The 22,765-nt window shown below is 44.5% G+C and overlaps 1 protein-coding gene across 1 annotated transcript in view; it reads left to right on the forward strand.

Moving 5' to 3' along the window:
* Positions 1 to 22,765, forward strand: part of plxnc1 (plexin C1) — a 361,547-nt gene that overhangs the window by 207,209 nt on the left and 131,573 nt on the right. Inside the window, exons 15-22 of the mRNA XM_072471872.1 lie at positions 2,044 to 2,134; positions 2,304 to 2,504; positions 2,602 to 2,757; positions 10,422 to 10,527; positions 13,926 to 14,027; positions 16,032 to 16,141; positions 16,286 to 16,345; positions 21,133 to 21,257. Coding sequence (XP_072327973.1) covers positions 2,044 to 2,134; positions 2,304 to 2,504; positions 2,602 to 2,757; positions 10,422 to 10,527; positions 13,926 to 14,027; positions 16,032 to 16,141; positions 16,286 to 16,345; positions 21,133 to 21,257 — 951 coding nt within the window. The remainder of the gene's footprint in view (positions 1 to 2,043; positions 2,135 to 2,303; positions 2,505 to 2,601; positions 2,758 to 10,421; positions 10,528 to 13,925; positions 14,028 to 16,031; positions 16,142 to 16,285; positions 16,346 to 21,132; positions 21,258 to 22,765) is intronic.

The following is a 22,765-nucleotide window of genomic DNA, read 5'->3' on the forward strand; positions in this document are numbered from 1 at the left end:
CAGAGCTCAGATCCAGAGAGATGCCCTGTCAGAGCTCAGATCCAGGGAGATGCCCTGTCAGAGCTCAGAACCAGGGAGATGCACTGTCAAAGCTCAGATCCTGGGAGATACCGTGTCAAAGCTCAGATCCAGGTAGATATCTGTCAAAGCTCAGATCCAGGGAGATATCTGTCAAAGCTCAGATCCGGGGAGATACCCTGTCAAAGCTCAGATCCAACGAGATGCTCTGTCAAAGCTCAGATCCGGGGAGATATCTGTCAAAGCTCAGATCCGGGGAGATATCTGTCAAAGCTCAGATCCAGGGAGATATCTGTCAAAGGTCAGATCCAGGGAGATATCTGTCAAAGCTCAGATCCGGGGAGATACCCTGTCAGAGCTCAGATGTAGAGAGATGCCCTGTCAAAGCTCAGATCCGGGGAGATATCTGTCAAAGCTCAGATCCAGGGAGATATCTGTCAAAGCTCAGATCCAGGGAGATATCTGTCAAAGCTCAGATCCGGGGAGATACCCTGTCAGAGCTCAGATGTAAAGAGATGCCCTGTCAAAGCTCAGATCCAGGGAGAAACCCTGTCAGAGCTCAGATCCAGGGAGATGCTCTGTCAAAGCTCAGACCCAGGGAGATATCTGTCAAAGCTCAGATCCAGGGAGATACCCTGTCAGAGCTCAGATCCAGGGGCATGCCCTGCAAAGCTCAGATCCAGAGAGATGCTCTGTCAAAGCTCAGATCCAAGGAGATACTCTGTCAAAGCTCAGATCCAGGGGTTGCTCTGTCAAAGCTCAGATCCAGGGGTTACTCTGTCAAAGCTCAGATCCAGGGGTTGCTCTGTCAAAGCTCAGATCCAGGGAGATGCACTGTTAAAGCTCAGATCCAGTGGGATGCCCTATCAAAGCTCAGATCCAGCGAGATGCTCTGTCAAAGCTCAGACCCAGCAAGATGCTCTGTCAGAGCTCAGATCCAGAGAGATGCCCTGTCAGAGCTCAGATCCAGGGAGATGCTCTGTCAAAGCTCAGATCCAGGGAGATATCTGTCAAAGCTAAGACCCAGCGAGATGCTCTGTCAAAGCTCAGATCCAGGGAGATATCCTGTCAGAGCTCAGATCCAGGGAGATACCCTGTCAGAGCTCAGATCCAGGGAGATACCCTGTCAAAGCTCAGTTCCAGGGGGATGCCCTGCAAAGCTAAGATCCAGGGAGAAACCCTGTCGGAGCTCAGATCCAGGGGGATGCCCTGCAAAGCTCAGATCCATGAAGATGCTCTGTCAAAGCTCAGATCCAGCGAGATGCTCTGTCAAAGCTCAGACCCAGGGAGAAACCCTGTCAGATCTCAGATCCAGGGGGATGCCCTGCAGAGCTCAGATCCAGGGGGATGCCCTGTGAATGCTCAGATCCAGGGGTTGCTCTGTCAAAGCTCAGATCCATGAAGATGCTCTGTCAAAGCTCAGATCCAGCGAGATGCTCTGTCAAAGCTCAGACCCAGGGAGAAACCCTGTCAGAGCTCAGATCCAGGGGGATGCCCTGCAAAGCTCCGATCCAGGGAGATGCTCTGTCAGAGCTCAGATCCAAGGAGATGCTCTGTCAAAGCTCAGGTCCAGGGAGATTCCCTTTAAGAGCTCAGATCCAGCGAGATGCCTTGTGAAAGCTCTGATCCAGGGAGATGCCCTGACAAAGCTCAGATCCAGTGAGATTCCCTTTAAGAGCTCAGATCCAGGGAGATGCCCTTTCAGAGCTCAGATCCAGGGAGATGCTCTGTCAAAGCTCAGGTCCAGGGAGATTCCCTTTAAGAGCTCAGGTCCAGCGAGATGCCTTGTGAAAGCTCAGATCCAGGGAGATGCACTGTCAAAGCTCAGATCCAGCGAGATGCCCTGTCAAAGCTCAGATCCAGGGAGATGCTCTGTCTAAGCTCAGATCCAGGGAGATGCCCTCTCCGAGCTCAGAAGTTACACAAGAAGATTTCACTGTTAAAGGTCAGACCAACGCTGGAGATCTCCGAGGCCACATTTCTTGTTGTGCTTTGATTTTCTCATTTGCGGTTTGCTTTCTCCAGTGGAGGCCGAGGCATAACGATAAGCGGCAGAAATTTAGATGTGGTTGAACAGCTGTGGACACGGTTAACTGGAGACCCAAAGAAAGCGGCCGTGAGTTTATTTCATTTCCAGTAACTGAAGCTTTCCTGTTTTAACCTCAGTTAATCATGAGTGATGTGTTGAATTTAGATGAAACTGATTCTTATTTTGTATGCAAAAACATAATATAATCTTTGACTTTATTTATTCCCTATCTTAATGTTTTCTGTTTGTGGGACAGGAATGTTCAGTTATTAATTCAAGCTGGGTCTGTGAATCACCATCTGATCAGAGCAGTGGAACCCCTGGCACACGTATCATGTTATTCCAGGTGTCTGGATCAAAGGAGCAAAACTTCTCTATGACGTACCAAGAGAACCCTGTGTTTTACAACTTTACTGCAACAACAACTGATGACAAACAACTCCTGATAACTATCATGGTGAAAACTATTTCATTTCCTCATTTGTTGAGCCCCAACTCTCATTTATTTTAGGGCTCTCTCTAACCATTTTCCATTTCGATGATTTATTTTACAGAAAAAGAAAGATAAATTGCAACTTAACGAAAGTGAAATTCAGATTTCTGTTCTGAGGGACAAGGGTAACCAATTGGAATGTAATGTTATAGAGGCGATCGAAGATAAAATAAAATGTGTACTAAACACATCCGACACTTCAATATCAAAAATACAAGTACGTTTTTTTTTCTACCTATTCATTCCTGGGATGTCACTGGCTAGACCAGCATAGGCTGCCCCATCCTAATTGCTCTTGAAAAGGTGGTGATGAGCTGCCTTCTTGACCCACTGCAGTTCACATGGTATAGGTACACCCAGAGTGCTGTTAGGAAGGGGGTTCCAGGATTTTGATCCAGTGGCATTGAATAAATGGTGATATAGTTCCAAATAAGGGTGGTGTATTGTTTGGAGGGGAACTTGTAGGCTGTGGTGTTCCCATGCTTCTGCTAGTCTTGTCCTTCTAGGTAAGTGGAAGTCACAGTTTTAGAATGTGTTGTCGAAGGGGCCTTAGTGTGTTGCATCTTGTAGATGGTACACACTGCTGCCACTGTGAATCGGTGGTGGAGGAAGTGAATGTTTAAGTTCATTGGTGATAATGCCATTGATAGTCAAGAGAGGTGTTTAGATTTTCCCTTGTTGGAGATTCCTATTGCCTGGGACGAGTGTAACAAATGTTGCTTGCCAATTATCAGACCAAGTCGGAATTTTGTTCAGGTCTTGCTGCATATGGACTGCTTCAGTATCTGAGGAGTAGAGTTGCCCAACATTGTGCAATCATCAGCCAACATCCACAGTTCTGACCTTATAAAGGAGGGAAGATCATTGATGAAACGGCTGAAGGTGGTTGAGCTTCGGACACCACCCTGAGGAACCCCTGTAGTGATGTCCTGTGACTGAGGTGATTGACCTCCAATAACCATGACCATTTTCCTTTGTGTTAGGTAGGACTCCAACCAAAATTTTCTCTATGATTCCTTTCAACTTCAGTTTTGCTTGGGCTCCTTAATGCTACACTCGATAAAATGATGTCTTGGTGTCAAGGGTGGTTCCTTTCACCTCACCTCAGTTCACCTCAGCTGTTTTATCCATGTTTGGACAAAGGCTGCAAGGAGATCAAAAGCTGGGTGGCAGAACCCAATCTGAATGTCAGTGAGCAAGTATTACTGTGTAAGTGCCACTTGATGACACTGTCAGTGACCCCTTTCCATCACTTTGCCAATGATCAAGAGTAGAATAAGCAGGTGATAATTGGCCACAATGTATTTGTCCTGTTTTCTGTGGACAAGACATAATTGTGCAATTTTCCTTATTGGTGTTGTAGCTGTACTGAAGTAACATGGTTAGGGATGAGGCTAGTTCCGGAGCATCCTGACTTGAAGCAAGCCACAAGTCAGGGCCCGTATCCTTTGCATTTCTTGAGATCGCATGGCATGAATCAAAGTGGCGGAAGATTGGCATCAGTGATGTTGGAGACCCCAGGAGGAGCCCGAGCTGGATCATCCACTCAAGACTTCTGGCTAAAAATGTTCTCTTTTGGACTGGTGTACTGAGCTCGCCCCCTGACTGAGGATGGAGATACTTGTGGGGACTCCTATTTTTAAATATTCTTTCATGGGCTGTTGCCATTGCTGGCTGGGCCAGCATTTACTGTTATTGAACTGTGGTTTGCTAGGCCATTTCAGAAGGCATTTAACCACAATGCTGTGGATCTGGAGTCACATGTAGCAGGTAAGGAGGGCAGATTTCCTTCCTGGTGGGGTTTTTTTGACAATAGTTTCATGGCCATCATTAGACTTTTAATTCAAGATTTTTGTTGAATTCAAATTTCACCATCTGGTGGAATTCTAACCCGTTCCCCAGAACATGACCCTGGATTTTTTGATTACTTGTCCAGTGACACGACCACTATACCACTGCCACCTTTTAGTTGTTCAATTATTCACCACCATTCACGACTGGATGTGGCAGGACTTCAGAGCTTAAATCTCATCCGTTGGTTGTCGGATCGCTTAACTCTACCTCTGACATGCTGCTTGCCCTCTTTGGGATGCAAGTGGTCCTGTGTTACAGCTTCAGCAGCTTGACATTTTATTTTTAGGTATGCTTGTTGCTGCTCCTGGTATGTTCCCTTGCACTTTTAATTGACCAGGGTTAATTCCCTGACTTGATGATAATGGCAGGGTAGGGGATATTTAAGGACATGAGTTTGCAGTTTGTGGTTGGATACAATAAAATTAAGGGTTTCTCCGGCGCCTGTTCAGGTAGACTAAATGTGGCTAGGAGCGAGTGTTTTCTCACTGCGCCGAGGACCCGGGTTCAATCTCGGCCTCAGGTCACTGTCCGTGTGGAGTTTGCACATTCTCCCCGTGTCTGCGTGGGTCTCACCCCCACAACCCAAAAATGTGCAGGGTAGGTGGATTGGCCACGCTAAAATTGCCCTTAATTGGAAAAAAGAATTGGGTACTCTAAATTTTTTAAAAAGAGTGAGTGTTTTCCAGTGAACCTACCTGCTAGAGGAGCTCAACTTAATCCATTGCTGTTTCACCTCTCTAACACCAGTTTTGGTTATTTGGGGGTCTGTGTAGCCCATAATTGGGCATCACTTCACAAACTGGATTATTCAGGCCTCATGAGTCAAGTAAAAGCAGATCTGCAGAGGTGGAGTAGCCTCTCTTTAACCCTGGCATTGGATTCGAAAAATCAAAATGAATGTGCTTCCAAGATTTCTTTTTTTCTTTCAATGCATCCCCATTTTATGTCCAAATCGTTTTTTATTATGGTCAACAAATTGATTTATTTTATTTGGACGGGTAAGTGTCTCAGAGTCCGTAGTACTCTGCTCCAAGAGACAGGATATACCCCGAGAACCCTCCAAACCTCCCCAGCTGGCCCATAATCCTTCCCATACTCTCCAACGCATCCAAAACATACAGCAAGAGATCATTGGCATAGAGCGACACCCGAAGCTCTCTCTGTCCCCTCATAAACCCCCGCCACTCTGCCGACCCCCTGAGAGCCATCGCCAGCGGCTCTATGGCCAGCGCAAACAGTAGAGGCAACAGCGGGCACCGCTGCCTCGTACCCCTGTGTAGGTCAAAGCTTCATGAGCTCATACCATTCATCCTCACCCTCGCCCTTGGTGCCACATAGAGCAACCGCACCCATGCCACAAATCTCAGCCCAAACCCAAACCTTCCCAAAACCTCGAACAAGTACCGCCACTCCACCCGATCAAATGCCTTCTCCGCGTCCATTGACACCACCACTTCCGGTTCCAGAGCCCCCAACGGATTCATCACCACATTCTACAGCCGTCCTATATTACCCACGAGCTGCGTGTCCTTCACAAAGCCTGTTTGATCTTCTGCAACCACTCCTGGGACACACTCCTCCATCCTCCCCGCCAACAACTTAGCCAAAACTTTCACATCCATGTTCAATAGTGATATGGGCCTATACGACCCACATTCCACTGGGTCCTTCCCCTTTTTTCGGGATTAGTGTGATTACTGCCTACGCCATCATCTCCAGCAACTCCCCCTTCTCCAGTGCTTCATTAAATGCTCCCAATAGATGTGGTGCCAAGTCCATCGCAAATTCCTTATAAAATTCCACCGGGTACCCATAAGGCCCAGGGGCCTTCCCCGACTTCATACCCATACTATCCAGCACCTCCCTCAGCCCCAGGGGCTCCTCCAACGCCTGCCTATTTGCTTCCTCCACCTGGGGAAATTCCAGCTTGTCCAGAAACCGCCCCATGTCCCCCTCCTCTCCTCCCGGGTCTGCCTCATAAGGTCCCTGGTAGTACTCCCTAAATGCCTCATTTATCTTTCCTGGCTCTAACACCACATCCCCAGCCCCAGTCCATATTTTCAATATTTCCCTGGACGCAGCCTGCCTCCGCAGCTGGTGCGCCAGCATGCGGTTCGCCTCCTCCCCATACTCACATTGCACCCCCCTTGCCTTACCGCCCTCCCTGTTGTCAGCCTGTCACACTGCCCCTGCAACTTTTTCCTCCTCGCCAATCCCTCCATGGTGGGCACCCTCGAATATTGCCTGGCGCCTCCACTATCTTGCACACGAGATGGTCATATTCCTCCTTCCTTTCCCTATCCGCACGAGCCTCAAACAAAATAGTTTCCCCCTGGACCACTGCCTTCAGTGCTTCCCAAAAAATGGCCACCGACACTTCCCCATTCTGATTCTACTCCACATACACCTTATCACAAAAACCTCCATCCGCCAACAACCCTGAGTCAAACCTTCACCCCAGCCTCTGCTCTCATCCCGATCTAAACCGAATCTCCAGCCAGTGGGACGCATGGTTCTAGATAATTATCCCCGCATACTCTGCCCCCTCCACCCCAACCAAAATCTCCCAACTCACTATAAAGTAATCAATCCTCGAATACACCTTATAGACGTGTGAAAAGAAGGAATACTCCCTTCCCCCTGGGTTCTGAAAGCGCCATGGATTCACCATACCCATCCTCTCCATAAATCCCCCCCAGCTGCAGAACTCAGTGATACAGAGGGATCTGGTTGTCCTGGTCAATGAATCACAAGAAGTTACTGTGTAGGTTCAGCAAGTGATTATGAAGACAAATGGAATATTGGTTTTTAGTGCAAGGTGAAGGAAGTTTTACTGCAGCTGCAAGACCTCAGTCGCGATTGAACAGAAATGAAACAGAGTCCTGTTTTGGGCGCATTTAGTCAGGTGTTTCCCGGCATTTCCAGGCAAGAACAACCCTGCTATTAAATGGGACCCTGCTTCATTTCTGGGCCTCGGTGAGGAACGCCACACCAAGGCCGCACTTAGTCTCATTTCCTGCACTGGGTGGCTCTGCCAGGGTGACAGGCTGGCAGTGCCCAGGTGGCATCAGTGGTGCCAGGGTACTACCCTGTCCAGAGCCTGACCACCCAGGAGCCCATAGTGCCTGGTAGCTCCCCCAAGAGCACATTTGTAGAAACCAGTGCTAAGCAGCACCCAGTTGGTGTCTCAGGCAAGGCCATTAGATCCTGCACCTTGGGTAAGTCCGTCGCAGACATAATAATAATAATCTTTATTATTATCACAAGTAGGCTTACATTAACATTGCAATTAAGTTACTGTGAAAAGCCCCTAGTCGCCACATTCTGGTGCTTATTCAGGTACACAGAGGGAGAATTCAGAATGTCCAATTCACCTAACAAGCACGTCTTTCGGGACTTATGGGAGGAAACTGGAGCACCCTGAGGAAACCCACGCAGACACAGGGAGAACATGCAAACTCCACACAGACAGTGACCCAAACTGGGAATCGAATCTTGGACCCTGGAGCTGTGAAGCAACGATGCTAACCACTGTACTACCGTGCCGTCCATATAAATAGCAGAGGATGGTTATTCAAGTGAGATTAACTACTCACTTGAGTATGCAAATCTGGATCCCTCCCATAGATGACCGGGATCCAGATCGTAATATCTAATGAGATCTCACGAGGTGTAACAGGCATCGGAAATCTCGCGAGAAGCCTCTTGCAAGATTTACTGGCATCGTCGCACCCTGAGTGGCCCTTAGATCGTGTCCCACATCTGGAGTATTGTGAACTGTTTTGCTCTCCTTATTTGAAAAAGATATATAATTCCATTAGAATCAGTTCAGAGAAGGTTCACTTGACTCATATCTGGGATGAGGGTTTTTTCTTATGGAGATGGGTTTAAAAGGGTGGGTTTATACCTCTTGGAGTTTAGAAGAATGAGAGGTGATCTTATTGAAGCGTATAAGATCTTGAGATCTGCGGATTCTCCGGTTCTCCAACCGTGTGTTTCTCAGTGGCGTGCAGTTCGCTGGCGGGATTCTCTCCTGCCACTTGTAAACGGAATTTCCCATTGAAGCCACCCCTCACCGCGGGAAACCCAAGGGTAGGGGAGTGCTGCTAGTGGAACAGTGAATAATAATGGCCGGAGAATTCCAGGCCTGATAGGGTGGGTGCTGAGAGGATGTTTCCTCATTTGAGGGAGATTGCAACTAGGGAATACAGTTTAAAAATAAGAAGTCTCCCTTTATCCTATTTTTGAGTAAATCTGAAGCTTTTATAATGAAGATGCAAATGTTTTAAATTAGTGGAATTCTCTTCCTCAGAAAGCAGTGGAGGCTGGTTAATTGAATTTATTTGAGGCTGAGGTGGACTGATTTTTGATAGACAAAGATGTCAAGGATTATGAGGGCCAGTCAGGAAAGTGGAGTTGAGACCATAATCAGATCAGCCATGTTTTTATAAATGACGGAGCAAGCCTGAAGGGCCGAATGGAAACTCCTTCTGTTAAGTCCTACGTTCCTATGTTTAATTGAAAAAAGACACAATGCCTGGACGGGTTCTTTTTGCCTGCAGAGGACGGTCCATATGTATGAATATCGTTAGCTTCAGCAAAGCGTAACTGAACAAGCCTAACCATTAATCATAAATTGATTGCACAGTGGTGCAGTGGTTATCACTGCTGCTCACGGCGCTGAGGACCGGGGTTCGAACCCGGCCCTGGGTCACGGTCCATGTGGAGTTTGCACATTCTCCCTGTGTCTCCGTGGGTCTCACCCCCACAACCCAAAGATGTGCTGGTTAGATGGATTGGCCACGCTAAATTGCCCCTGAAGTGGAAAAAAATAACTCTAAATTGATTTAAAAAGAAAAATAATTCTTATCACACTCAGGATTGTTCAGGTCCAATTTTGGAGGCATACTTAATATTACGCACTGTATTATAAATTCAGAACATTGTGACTCTGAGATGAGTGTGCTACCAACAGAGCCACAGTTAATAATTATGGGAAAAGAACCCAAGCCTGTACAACCTTTCAGCATAACTAAGATTCTCCAGTCCAGGCAATGTTCTCACAAATCTTCCGTACTATCTCCAGAGTAGTCATTTTGCTTCTATACAGTGGTACAGTAACCAGAACTGCATACAGTATTCCAGCTGTGGACTAACTACTGTATTGTACAATATTTTTTCTTTTTTCTTTAATGGGATGTGGGCATTGCTGGCAAGGCCAGCATTTCTTGCCCATCACCCTTGAACTGAGTGACCTGCTTGGCCATACCAAAGGGCAGTTAATAGTCTGGAGTCACATGTAGGCCAAACCAGGTTAGGACGGCAGATTTCCTAAAGGACATGAGTGAACAAGATGGGTTTTTAATGACAATTTATAGTTCATGGTCACCATTACTGAGATTAGCTTTCAATCCCAGATTCATGGATTTAATTGAATTCAATTCAAATAGGTGTGGTGGGATCATGATCCCAGAGCCATATCCTGGTTACTAGTCCAGTGACTTCAGCACTACGCCACCATCTACCTGCATAATTGCAATGCATGAATGGATCTTGCAGTATTCAGAGCCTCACAAATAAATCCAGCCGTTTTCTAATCCATGGGAACAAATTTCCCATTATTCTAAATCCTTAAATGCATATTTAGTCATAGAATACTTTTTTTAAAAAAAATTTTTCCAATTAAGGGGCAATTTTGGGTGCCCAATCCACCTACCCTGCACATCTTTGGGTTGTGGGGGTGAGACCCACGCAAACACGGGGAGAATGTGTAAACTCCACACGGACAGTGACCCGGGGCCGGGATTGAACCCGGGTCTACGGTGCCATGAGGCAGCAGTGCTAACCACTGTGCCGCCCTTTAGTCATAGAATACTTACTGGAAACATTGACAAGTAACTGTGCTGGTAACATCTTAAATATTTACAATCTGTTATGGACCCTGACCTCATACTAGTTACAAAATTTAGCCTAATTTGTTGTACAATAAAGCATCCAAAATGTGTTAAAATTGTGTTTTCTATTTAGGTGAAAGTTGGAAAATATGAGATAATTTTAATAAACCAACCCCCCCACAAATTATTTTTGTTGGTGTTGATTCTAATACCTACTATGCTGCTGATTTTCATCGTCTGTAAGTATTTAATATATGTTATGTAAGATTTTCACGTATTTCTGCAGAATAACGGATCACCTGCTGTTGCTCTGATAAAATAAGTTTTGTCTCTTAAATTCCTATAATGGTTTCACTTGGTCTGTTTAGTCATAGACTAAAACTGTGATGGATGGAGGAAGGTTGGATGGCTGGAGAGAGAAATGGCATAGAGAGAGGGTTGGATGGACATAAGGATTTATGGGATGGAAAGACGAGGGATGAATACAAAGCGGAATGGATTGATGTAGTGAAGGATCATGAATGTAGAGAAGTAAATGGAGCGAGATGGATGGATAGATGGAAAGGAGGATGGGATGGAATGGAGAATGGGATAAATAGATAAAGCAGGAGGAGAGGAATGGAGTAATGTGTTTTTTATAAGGTATGGAAAATAAAAACTGAACATTTGTACAAAGTGAAAATAATTAAGGCTTGAAGAGATAACTGTTTTTTGATGCCAGTTATTGCAGTTGTTTCAAAGGTTCACAAGGTTGATGCCGAGTATGGAGAGATTCTCTTTTGAGGAGAAGTTGGGTAGATTGGGCCTGTACTCACTGGAGTTCAGAAAAATGAGAGGTGACCTTATTGAGACATATAGGATTCTCAGGGGGCTTGACAGGGTAGATGCTGAGGAGATATTTTTTCTTCTAGGACCAGAGGGCGGAATCCCAAGAGTAAAGGCTCGCCCATTTTAAGACAGAGATGAGGAGGAATTTCTTCTCTCAGAGGGCAATAAACCTGTGGAATTCCTTACCGCAGAGAGCTGTAGAGGCTGGGTCGTTAAGCATGTTCAAGGCTGAGATAGACAGATTTTTAATCAGTAAAAGTATCATGGGGATGAGGTGGGAAAATGGAGTTGAGGATTATGTCAGATCAGACATGATGTTCTTGAATGGTGGAATAGACACGATGGGCTGAGTGGCCTACTTCTGCTCCTGTGTCTTTTGGGAAAATATTATTCTGTTCACAAAGTGATGCTGGTTAAATTATTGTATGACCCATTGGGGCAAACGTCCCCAAAATTTCCCCCCTGCCCTAGCCCTGAACTTGTGTCTTTCTTTCGATACCATCCTATTCCCTGCAATGCTTTCTCTGACCGTATCACTCACGTGAAATCCATTTCCTGCTCCCTCAATCCTATTCCAAACAAACTGTTTACTATTCAACTTACATGTTAGCTTATATTGATGGTGGTTCTCTTTCCTTCAATTCACCCATCTCATGTTTGAAATCTCATTTACCTATCGCCCCTGTGCTCACTGATCTTCACGGGCTTTTTGACTCGCGCATCTAGATTTTAAAATTCTCATCCAGATGTTTCAGTTCCTCTTTGGGCCTTGCCCCTCTCTAGCTCTGTAATCTCCTCCAGCCCCACAGGTTTCTGAGAAATCTTCGCTCCTCTAACTCTGGCCTCCTGTACCCCTGACTTTAATTGCTCCACCACTGGCTGACATGCTTTCAGCTGCTGAGGCCCAAAGCTCCAGAATCCCCTCCTTCAACCCCTCGGCCTCTCTCTGTCTGTCCCGCCTTTAAGATGCTCCTTAAAGCCAACCTTTTGATCAAGCTTTTGTTTAGCTGTCCTGATCTCTATGTTCAGTGTCAAAAGAAAAATGTTGGATATGTTTTTATTGACATTACCCTTGTTCACAACCTTGAGATTTTTTACAACATTAATTACACAACATTCCAGCCTTGAACCAAATGTGGACAATAGAGCTGAATTGAAGTGAGGTGGGAGTGACTGCCATTGACATTAAGGCAGCATTAGACCATGTGTGGCATCAGTAAGGGAGATGATCGCACAGTGGTGGTATTGTCACTGGACGGGCAATCCAAGGGCCCAGATTAATGCTCTGGGGACATGGATTCAAACCCCACCATGGTACCTGGTGGAATTTAAATTCAGTTAATAAATGTGAATATAAAGGGCATGATTCAGCGATCGTGCCGGGCACAACGGGTAAATCACACAAGAGCCCCAAGCCGGGTGCCAGGCTGGTCTCAAGCCACCCGACACACGTCGCCATTAGGCTAATTTTAATACCCGGATGCTGGATTCACCCGGCGCCAAGTCAAAGGCCGCGATTGTGAGACCAGGCGTAACGGCTTCTCGGTGGAGCTCACAGTCCATTTAAGACCCTTGGGTTGTGGGTTTCCCAGGGGCACTCGTCATCAGGGTTGGGGCAGTGAAGGGGAGGGGGGGGGGTGTCTAGAGATCGGGGCTGCTGTTCAGAATGGTGCCCCGATCTGCAATGAAACTTTCAGCAAGAAATTGACTGAAGTGTGGCCTCTGTGGGGAGAAACTCGCCAAGGCCCAGAAACCAGCAAAGTGCGGTGAATAGCGGGCTGAATCTCGGCACTCCTGCCAAACGCACCCAAAACCGGAATTTGGCTTTTGTCCACTGGTGGTGGCTGTCATAATATACACCAGTATATCATGGTGCAGATACACACATACTGATGGGCACACAGCGGGACCAATCAACACACACAACACGGCAGCCAATCACCAGTTAGAGCACACTCACTATAAAGACAGGGGGCATCAGAGTTCCCGCTCATTCGGGATGCAGCCTCCTAGAAGGACAGAGCTTATAGCTTACAGCACAGATCCTCACCATGTGCTGAGTGTATAGACTGGTTAGGAGTGGTATAGGTCTTTAGTTTAATCTAACATCGTGTTAACCCATAGTGAAAGTATGTTCAACAGTTTCTAATTTAATAAAATAGTGTTGCACTATTTTAAGTGCTGGTGGCCTGTCTGTGTTCCACGGATCCAGAGCACCCAACACATCAGTGGCCATGAGAACTAGCATCAACTTTTATTTTAAAAAACTTTCCGGTTAACTAATATCCTTCGAGGAAGGAAATCTGCCGTCATTACCCGGCCAAGATGTGACTCTAGTGACCAATGACAATGTGGTTGACTCTTAGCTGCCCTCTGAAAGGCCTAGCAAGCCGTCCAGTTCTGAAAGGCCTAGCAAGCCGTCCAGTTCTGAAAGGCCTAGCAAGCCGTCCAGTTCTGAAAGGCCTAGCAAGCCGTCCAGTTCTGAAAGGCCTAGCAAGCCGTCCAGTTCAAGGACAATTGGGGATGTGACACAAAAATTGCCACTGACGCCCACATCCCTTGAGAACATTATAAAAACATAAGTTGGCGGTTGTGTATCTTAATACACACCATTTTCTGAGATTCATTGGACTCTTGGTCTGTACAATTTAACTTTTTTGCCACATTTCAATCGATATTGGTGATGCCTTCCTTTTCGAATCACTCCTGTAGTAATTAATCTTATCTAATGTCTAGTGTTATCTATGTCTAATGTGGAATCTCCCACTTTTGTTTGATTCAAAGTTGATCAAATTTTTTGTCTCTTTAGTTTATTTCGTGGGAACCCGTCGCAAGGCCAAGCAGTACTCGCAGAGACTAAACATGCAAATGGAACTTCTGGAAAGCCAGTTCCGAAATCAAATTCGAGAAGGTAACTTGGAGCAAATGTTGAACCCCGACAATTGCTGTATTACAATTAGCACAAGACAATCTGTGGTATAAATTGCATTACAGGACCATACTGAATCTCTATCACCAATCTACCTTCAATCACTTCAACCCAGCACTCCCATCAGATCTATGGCAATCCTGGGATTTAATGGGAAATTTCACCCCACATTCCAAGGTTAGAATAATTCCAAACTCCTTTCAGGGTTTTTTTCCGGTCCTATATTTCACACTGTTAGTGCAATCAGAACAACCTTCTTTGGAGTTCTAAAATGGCTGTTAAAAGACAAAGATGGCCATTATCCTGCATTCGTAAATAAGAATTACCTGAATATGTAAATTGCCAAATAAACTGGAAATCAGAAATACCTGTTTGGTCTTCTCTAAAGGAAGCAATGCTGGGATCTCACTGGCTGTCCAGCCAGCTCGGGTAAGACCTCCATTGTCTGAATTACATTCCACTCGATGTGTGGGCCTCAAACACACCCCTTATTTGCAAGTACAAAGTATTTCTGCCTGATTCACAATTAGGCAAAGGAAACTCATTCATTTTCTCAACACATCTTTGTTTAAAGTATGCAAAATTTGAAATTCCAGTTAACCACGAGCTGAATAAAGCCACAAGATTCCATGGGTTTAAACAAACAAAATAAACTTTACTCTGCAAAGTTAGAAAAGTAATATAATTTGTAATATCTATCTTAAGCTCTAACATTCAGAATTAACATGAATTAACAGGCTAACTGTGGTCAGACACACGCACTGTGTAGTAAATGGCAGATGCAACCAAGATACATCCCTCAGATTTCTCAGCAGGTGGGAAAGTAACCACTGAGAATCACAATTGGCACGATCGAATGGAACATTTTAGTGTGGTAGCACTCAAGAATTGCCGGGTGCTTCCCGACAGCCTACTGTGCTGAATAGCCTGGGCCGTGCCTGCCAGCTCCCTGTTAATGAGGGGGAGCAGCTCTTAAACCGATTGGAGGAGAGATTATTAACTAATATTAGAATGGGGGTTATGGTGTAATATTGGAGAGGAGGTTACGGAGTGTAAGCATTACATCTCCAACTCTCTTTCTAAATGTGACCACCTGCTGTTTTATGGCTCCTACCTTTCTAGCTATTAAACTCTTTAAGTCAGCATGGCCCAATCGTTTAAATGTAATAGACTCCAAGTTGCTTAAGTTACCTTCATCCTATTTTCTTCAGTTAAACTTTAGTCTTTCAAGAACTAATCATTACTTCTGAAATACCAACATGAACTAGATGTTGACGCAAATCAAAGTACCTCACATCGAACATGAGGAACATCAAAACAGGTCTTACCAGATAAAAATGGGGGCCAGAATGACTTGAGGTTTGTGTCCTAAATAAATGGCCACCAACTGCCACTCGCTGTGAGAATTAGTTGTGTGAGCACTGATTCACAAAGGAAAGAAAATAAAGGCTACTGTCTGTTCTTGTAGATACTGGGTCCAGGGTAACATAAGAACTAATCAGGGGCTTAACTGTGTAATGTAGTGTGATTAAAAATAATATCGATGAGGGATTTACAGAGCAATATTGGAGGAGAGATTACTAACATATTAGAATGGGGGTTATGGTGTAATATTGGAGAGGAGGTTACTGAGTAATATGGGGGGCACAGAGTAATTTTGGAGGAAGAATTTACAGAGTAATAATGGAGGATGGGTTTACAGAGTAATATTGAGCGGCGATTGCAGAATAATTTGGAGTGGGGTGTTACAGAGTAATATTGAAGGTGAAGTTTACAGAGTAATATTGTGGGAGGTTACAGAGTGATATCTGATGGCATTTTCAGAGTAATATTGGAGAGGTTACTGAGTATTTTGGGAGAAAACCAAAGGCAGATTGTTCATTCATTCTTAATTGGTGACTTGAAAGTGATGTGACTGACAGGGAAACATCCTCCACTGACTGTATCTGAGTTGAATCAATTAAATCCTCTTTTTTTTGAAAAAAGGTTTTGTTGAGCTTCAGACTGAGGGATCAGATATACATTTAATTGATGATTATGGCACTATCCCATTCCTGGATTACAAACATTTTGCTGCACGAACATTCTTTCCTGAGGTAACTTTTATAACTTTATCTTTTGCAACACATTACATAATTAGACAACGATTAAATTATTTTACTCTGGGGTTTTCCTCGTGCCTGTGTACCTGGCTCTTAAAATCCTGGGCTGACATTTTGTCCTTTTTATGCTTTCTGTAGCAGGGAAACGGAGAATATGTGCCCAGCTTTGTCAGCGATCCAGTCGTCAATGTATCTCCGGTATGTTTTGTACTTGCATCCATTATCATTACGTTCTGGCTTGAATTACTGTACCCAATGGGGGTAAAATCTTTCCTGCACGCTAACTCCATAAAATGGCTGGAGTTTCAATTGGATCGTAGTGAATACGCTCCTTGTGTTGCACCTTGCCCCTTGCACATCACTCATATTGCATTGCAACAGTACGCAGTCCAATGTGCTTTTGAAGTTAAAGAAGTCATTTTCTCTGGTTTAATGTTTGTCCATTGTGAGAGCCTTATTTTATGAGAGGTGACAATCCATTTTGAATATGAGTGTTAAAGCCTCCACAAACAGTGTATGAAATAACTCTCCATCTCTTGGCTAACAGGAAAGTGTGGATGGCTCATGAGAGGGAAAATGGAGAAAGGGCACAAGGAAATGGGCACCCTGCTCAAGGTCCTCCCACTTATCATCTCTTGCCCCTGCCCGTAAATCAGAGTCCTAGATGCTGTCCCCTGCCCTAATGACTGAGTCTGCCCCTGCACAAGTGCTGCAGGGTATTGTCCACTGGGGCCACACTGGCCCCAAAACCTATAGGGTATTCACCACATATATCTGAGCTGTCTAATGCCGTGACTTCTAGCACCTAGAAGGACAGGGGCAGAAAATACATGGCAATAGCACTATCTGCAAGTTCCCCTCCATGCCACACACCATCCTGGAAATATATTGCCGTTCCTTCACAGTTGCTGAGCCAACATCCTGGATCTCCCTCCCTAACTGCCCTATGCATGTATCTACTCCAACAAACTGCAGAAGTTAAAGAAGGTGGCTCATCACCACCAAGGGCAATTAGGGATGGACAATAAATGTAGCCAGCGACACTCACATCCTCTGAAAACATTTCAAAAAAATAACGGGGGCATGAGTAGCCTGCCTATAGCTCTGCTGAAACCATAGGAGTTGTACCGTGCTAGAATAAAATAAACAAAAGACGACGTTAGAATAAAAGGAAAATACTGTGGATGCTGGAAATCTGACATAAGAATGGTAAATGCTGGAAAAGCTCAGAGGCAAAGTAGAAGGTAATAGCTGGGAGCTAGGAGGGTGTGACAAAGATATGTGGGGCACAAGGCAGAGGAAATGGCAGTGCCTGGTGACCTTCATAGACCATAATAAGACCATAAGATGTAAGAGCAGAAGTAGACCATTCGACCCTTCGAATCCTCTCCGACATTCATTGAGATCGTGACTGATCTGATATGATATAAACATAAAGAAATTAGGTGCAGGAGGAGGCCATTCGGCCCTTCAAGCCTGCTGTACTATTCATTATGATCATGGCTGATCATCCAAATCAATAGCCTTATCCCGCCTGACCCCCCCCCCCCCCCCCACCACCCTTCACCCCAGGCGCTATATCTTTTTTTCTTTAAAAATAAAATGTTTCCAATTAAGGGGAAATTTAGCGAGGCCAATCCACCTACCCTGCACATCTTTGGGTTGTGGAGCTGAGATCCACACAGACAGGAGGAGAATGTGCAAACTCCACATGGACAGTGAACCAGGACCGAACCTGGGTCCTCAGCACCATGAGGCAGCAGTGTGCCACTGTGTCGCCCTCCAAGCGCTATATCTAACTCCTTCTTGAAAACATAGTGTTTTGTGCTTTGTGGTATCGCGTTCCACAGACCGACCACTCTCTGGGTAAATAAATGTCTCCTCATCTCAGTCCTAAATGGTCTACCCCATATCCTCAGACTGTGATCCATGGTTCTGGACACCCCCACCACCAGAACATTCTTCTTGAATCAACCCTATCTTGTCCTATTAGAATTTTATAGGTTTCTATAAAAATCCCCCCTCATTCGTCTAAACTCGAGTGAATTCAATTCTAACCGACTCCATCTCTCCTCATACATCAGTCCCACCATCTCAGAAATCAGACTGGTAAACCTTCTCTGCACTCTCTCTATAGGAAGAACATCCTTCCTCAGACAAGGAGACCAAAACTACACACAATATTCCATGTGTGGTCTCACTAAGGCCCTGTATAATTGCAGCAAAGCATCCCTGTTTCTGTACTCGAATCCTCTCGCTAGTACCATTTGCCTACTTTCCCACAAGCTGCATCAGCATGCTTACCTTCAGCGACTGGTGTACGAGGACACTCGTTGCATATTCCCCTCTCGTAATTTCTAGCCATTCAGATAATCTGTCGTCCCATTTTTGCTACCAAAGTGGATATCCTCACATTTATCCAAATTATACTGCATCTGCCATTCATTTGCCCATTCACTCAACTTTCTCCAAATCACACTGAAGGATCTCTGCATCCTCCTCACAGCTCACCCTCCCACCCAACTTTGTGTCATCTGCAAATTTGGAGATGTTACATTTAGTTTCCTCATCTAAATCATAAAAAGACATTGTGAATAGATGCGGTCCCAACACCGATCCCTGCCGGACCCCACTAGTCACTGCCTGCAATTTAGAAAAATACTTCTTTATTCTTGGTCTTTGTTTCTGTCTGCCAACCAGTTCTCTAACCATCTACATTACCTCTAATCCCAGATCCTTTAATTTTGCACGCTACTCTTTTATGTGGAACTTTCTCAAAAGCTTTCTGAAATTCCAAATACACCACATCCACTAGCTCTCCTTCATCAACTCTACTAGTTACATCCTCAAAGAATTCCAGTAGATTTGTCAAACATGGTTTCTTTTTCATAAATCCATGCTGACTCTGTCCGATCCTGTTTTCCAAATGCTCGGCTATAAAATCTTTGATGATGGATTCTAGAATTTGCCCCACTACCGACGTCAGGGATACTGGTCTATAATTCCCTGTTTTCTCTCTAGCTCCATTTTTAAATAATGGGGCTACATTCGCTACCCTCCAATCTGTAGGAATTGTTCCAGGGTGTATAGAATCTTGCAAGATGGCCAACAATGCATCCACTATTTGTAGGACCACTTCCTCAGATACTCTGGGATTTAGATTATCAGGCCCTGGGAATTATGGCCTTCAATCCCATCAATTTCCCCAATACCATTTCTCTACTAATATTGATCTCCTTCAGTTTCTCCCCATCATAAACTCTGTGTTCCCCAACATTTCTGATACGTTATTTGTGTCCTCATTTTTGAAGAGAGAACCAAAGCATGTATTTAGTTGGTCAGTCATTTCTTTGTTCAGATTGTAAATTCCCCTCTTTCTGACTGTAAGGGACCTACAATTGTCTTCAAACATTTTCTTCTCACACATCTATCAAAACTTTTACAGTCAGTTTTTATGTTCCCTGTGAGCTTACTCTTGTACTCTATTTCCCCCTTAATCAATCCCTAGGTCTTCATTTGCTGAATTCTAAACTGCTTCCAATCCTCACGGCTGGTGTTTATATTGGCTAATTTGTATGCTTCTTCCTTGGACCTATTACTATCTCTAATTTGCATTGGTTTGGCCACCTTTTCGGTTTTACTTTTGCGCCATACAGGAATAAGCAATTGTTGCAGTTCATCCATACGCTTTGCCATTGCCTATCCACCATCATCTCTTTCCATTCTAGCCAACCCACGCCTCATATCATTGCAGTTTCCTTTATTTTGTTTTAGGACCCTACTCTAAGAATCAACTACATCATATTATGGTCGCTCATCCCCAAGGGCCCTCGCACAGATCGCCAATGATTCCGTTCTCATTACCCAATAACCAGTCTAGGATGGCCTGTTCTCTCGTTGATTCCTCAACATACATATTGATCCAGAAAACCATCCTGTATACACTCCAGGAATTCCTCCTCTACATGTTGTGACTAATTTGATTTGCCCAATCTACTTGCAAATTAAAGCTACCCATCTCTTTCCTTAGATAAGGGACCAAACTGTTCCCAGTATTCCAGCTGTGATCTAACTAGTGCCGTGTATAATTTTAGCAAAAAGTCTTTCAACACCAGGTTAAAGTCCAACAGGTTTGTTTCAAATCACTAGCTTTCGGAGCACTGCTCCTTCCTCAGGTGAATGAAGAGATATCTTCCAGAAACATATATATAGACAAAGTCAAAGATGCAAGATGATACTTTGAATGCAAGCATTTGTGGGTAATTAAGTCTTTGCAGATCCAGAGAGAAGGGAAACCCCAGGTTAAAGAGGTGGCCGCCTTGGAGAACGCTCCTCCAAAGCGGCCTTCATTTGCAGTTTGATTCCCGGTGATGCACGATCAATTGCACAAAGACTAAAGTTGGGTACAACTGTGGCTTTATTACAGTCAGATGCGTGGCCTCCTGCTGCAGCTGGTGAAATGGTAGGGCACTGGAGGTCATGCATATTTATACAGTTCTCCGTGGGCGGAGCCAGCCGGCAGGAGCTACCGGCAAACATGGAGTGCAGGTCCTACCTTACATCTCCTATTACAGTGGTTCACCACACCCGGCATGGGTCACTGTCTGTGCGGAGTCTGCATGTTCTCCCCGTGTCTGCATGGGTTTTTCCTCCAGATTTTCCTGTTTTCTCTCACAAGTCCCGGAAGACGGGCTTGTTAAGTGAATTGGACATTCTGGTTCTCCTTCTCCTCGAACAGGCACCGGAATGTGGCGACTAGGGGATTTTCACAGTAACTTCATTGCAGTGTTAACGTAAGCCTACTTGTGACAATAATAAATATTATTATTATTTTAAATTTCTGCCCATAATTTCAGAACGTATTTCAGAATTTCTCCATTAATACTGGAAATATCTGATCCACCATTCTAGGTTAATGTACAGAGTAACCTGTGTATGAAGAGATTCTCATAAATAACTTCTCATTACTGTTTTATTTGATGCAGGCAGCTGAAGAAAACAGCCTGAAAGAAGGATGCAACGCCTTGTGCAACTTCCTGAGTAATGAACAGTTTTTGGTGACTTTAATACACCATCTTGAGCAGCAAAAAGATTTCACCATTAAAGACCGGTTAGTTAATTGACATCTCTATTGGCTAATTGCTTTTCAATACAGCTGGGCTTTCTTTAGTTCCCCAACATTTGGTTTGATCCCATCAAATGATATTATCATTGTCAATCTGTGATACTGTGAGATTGGTTAAGAAAGTTTAACTGGAGCAAACTGAGTTTTGTATCAGAACAAATGCACTCAATAGACACCCTTTCCATTGGTTAAGTCTTTATATTCATGTGGGGCTTCGGGAGGGAGGAGCTACCAAGAATAGTTAGTTGTCTGTAGCGATGGGTCTGGCGATGGTGGTGGACCATGGGACATTCACACGTGCTCATTTCCAAAACTAAACATTTGTTATGACTAGGTGAGGAGGGGTGGAGTAACTTTCCTCTTTTCCCACTCCCTCATTTGACCTGAACAGGTCTTATTAAAAGGATATGCTTCCAATTCAGTGAATATTTACCTGTTTACGTGCTGTGACCTTAAATACACGCAGAAAGGTTTCTTTTTAACTTGTTAAAAAAATATAGTATTTATGGTACTTAATATTCAGTCTAAGTTAAGTAATAAAAATACTCCATCTTTCATACACACGAGCATTCAAATGTTCACACGCTTATGCACAAGTCATTTACAATGTGGGAGAGTAGATTAAATAGTTTTTAAAGTCTAATTAAAAAATAATGATATACAGGTTTTGTAGGTTGATGACTTGACTGGTTCCAGGCTGGGTTTGGTGATCCCTCAGGATTCGGCGTTGAAGGCTGATTCATTTCTTCTTCTGTGTCATGATATTCAAACACACACATCATGATAGACAGACCAACAGACAAATCAGCACACATAACACGACAACCAATCACAGACAAGGACAGAGACAGTATAAGAGAAGAAACACGACACCTGGTGGCCAGTAGATCTGGAGACCAGGACAAGGACAGGACCTGATTAACATCACACACAGGGAGTCACCACGTGCAAAAGTATCAAGACAGAACTGTAAATAACACTACATTCTGGAGATAGCAGCTGCCGGGTTGATTTTTCATAAGCTGCCTGTGGCAAGTGCATGGTAACATGGTGACAGCAGACTTCAAGGTTCAAACTTATGCAGATGATGGACGGAGAGAGAGAGGGAGAGAGAGTGCCTGACTATTTCTTCGGCGTCTCTTCTGCTTCAGTTTTGTAGCATGGAGAAAAACACTTTTTTAAAGTAGAAGAGGGTTACTGGCATTGCCACATAATTGCCTTACATCAACTGACCAGTTGGCCAATAGTCATGGCATGTTAATTCCAAATGTGTGATTTCAACTTCAGAGATTATGGCTGGAAGAGTTCCCTTCTCAGCTAAAATCCATTCTCCAAAGTGATTATATCTAATGCTTGTTCCACACCCAGGTGATTGCCTGGATGTTTTGTGAATGGAGTCAAGAGTTGGTCCCTTTACACTCCTCCAAAGTGATTGTTTCTGATGGGATTTTTAAGATACAGTGATGTAAATGTTCAGTCATCTTAGTTGCTGT

Source organism: Scyliorhinus torazame, chromosome 13 (assembly GCF_047496885.1).
Source record: "Scyliorhinus torazame isolate Kashiwa2021f chromosome 13, sScyTor2.1, whole genome shotgun sequence".
NCBI classification, from domain to species: domain Eukaryota; kingdom Metazoa; phylum Chordata; class Chondrichthyes; order Carcharhiniformes; family Scyliorhinidae; genus Scyliorhinus; species Scyliorhinus torazame.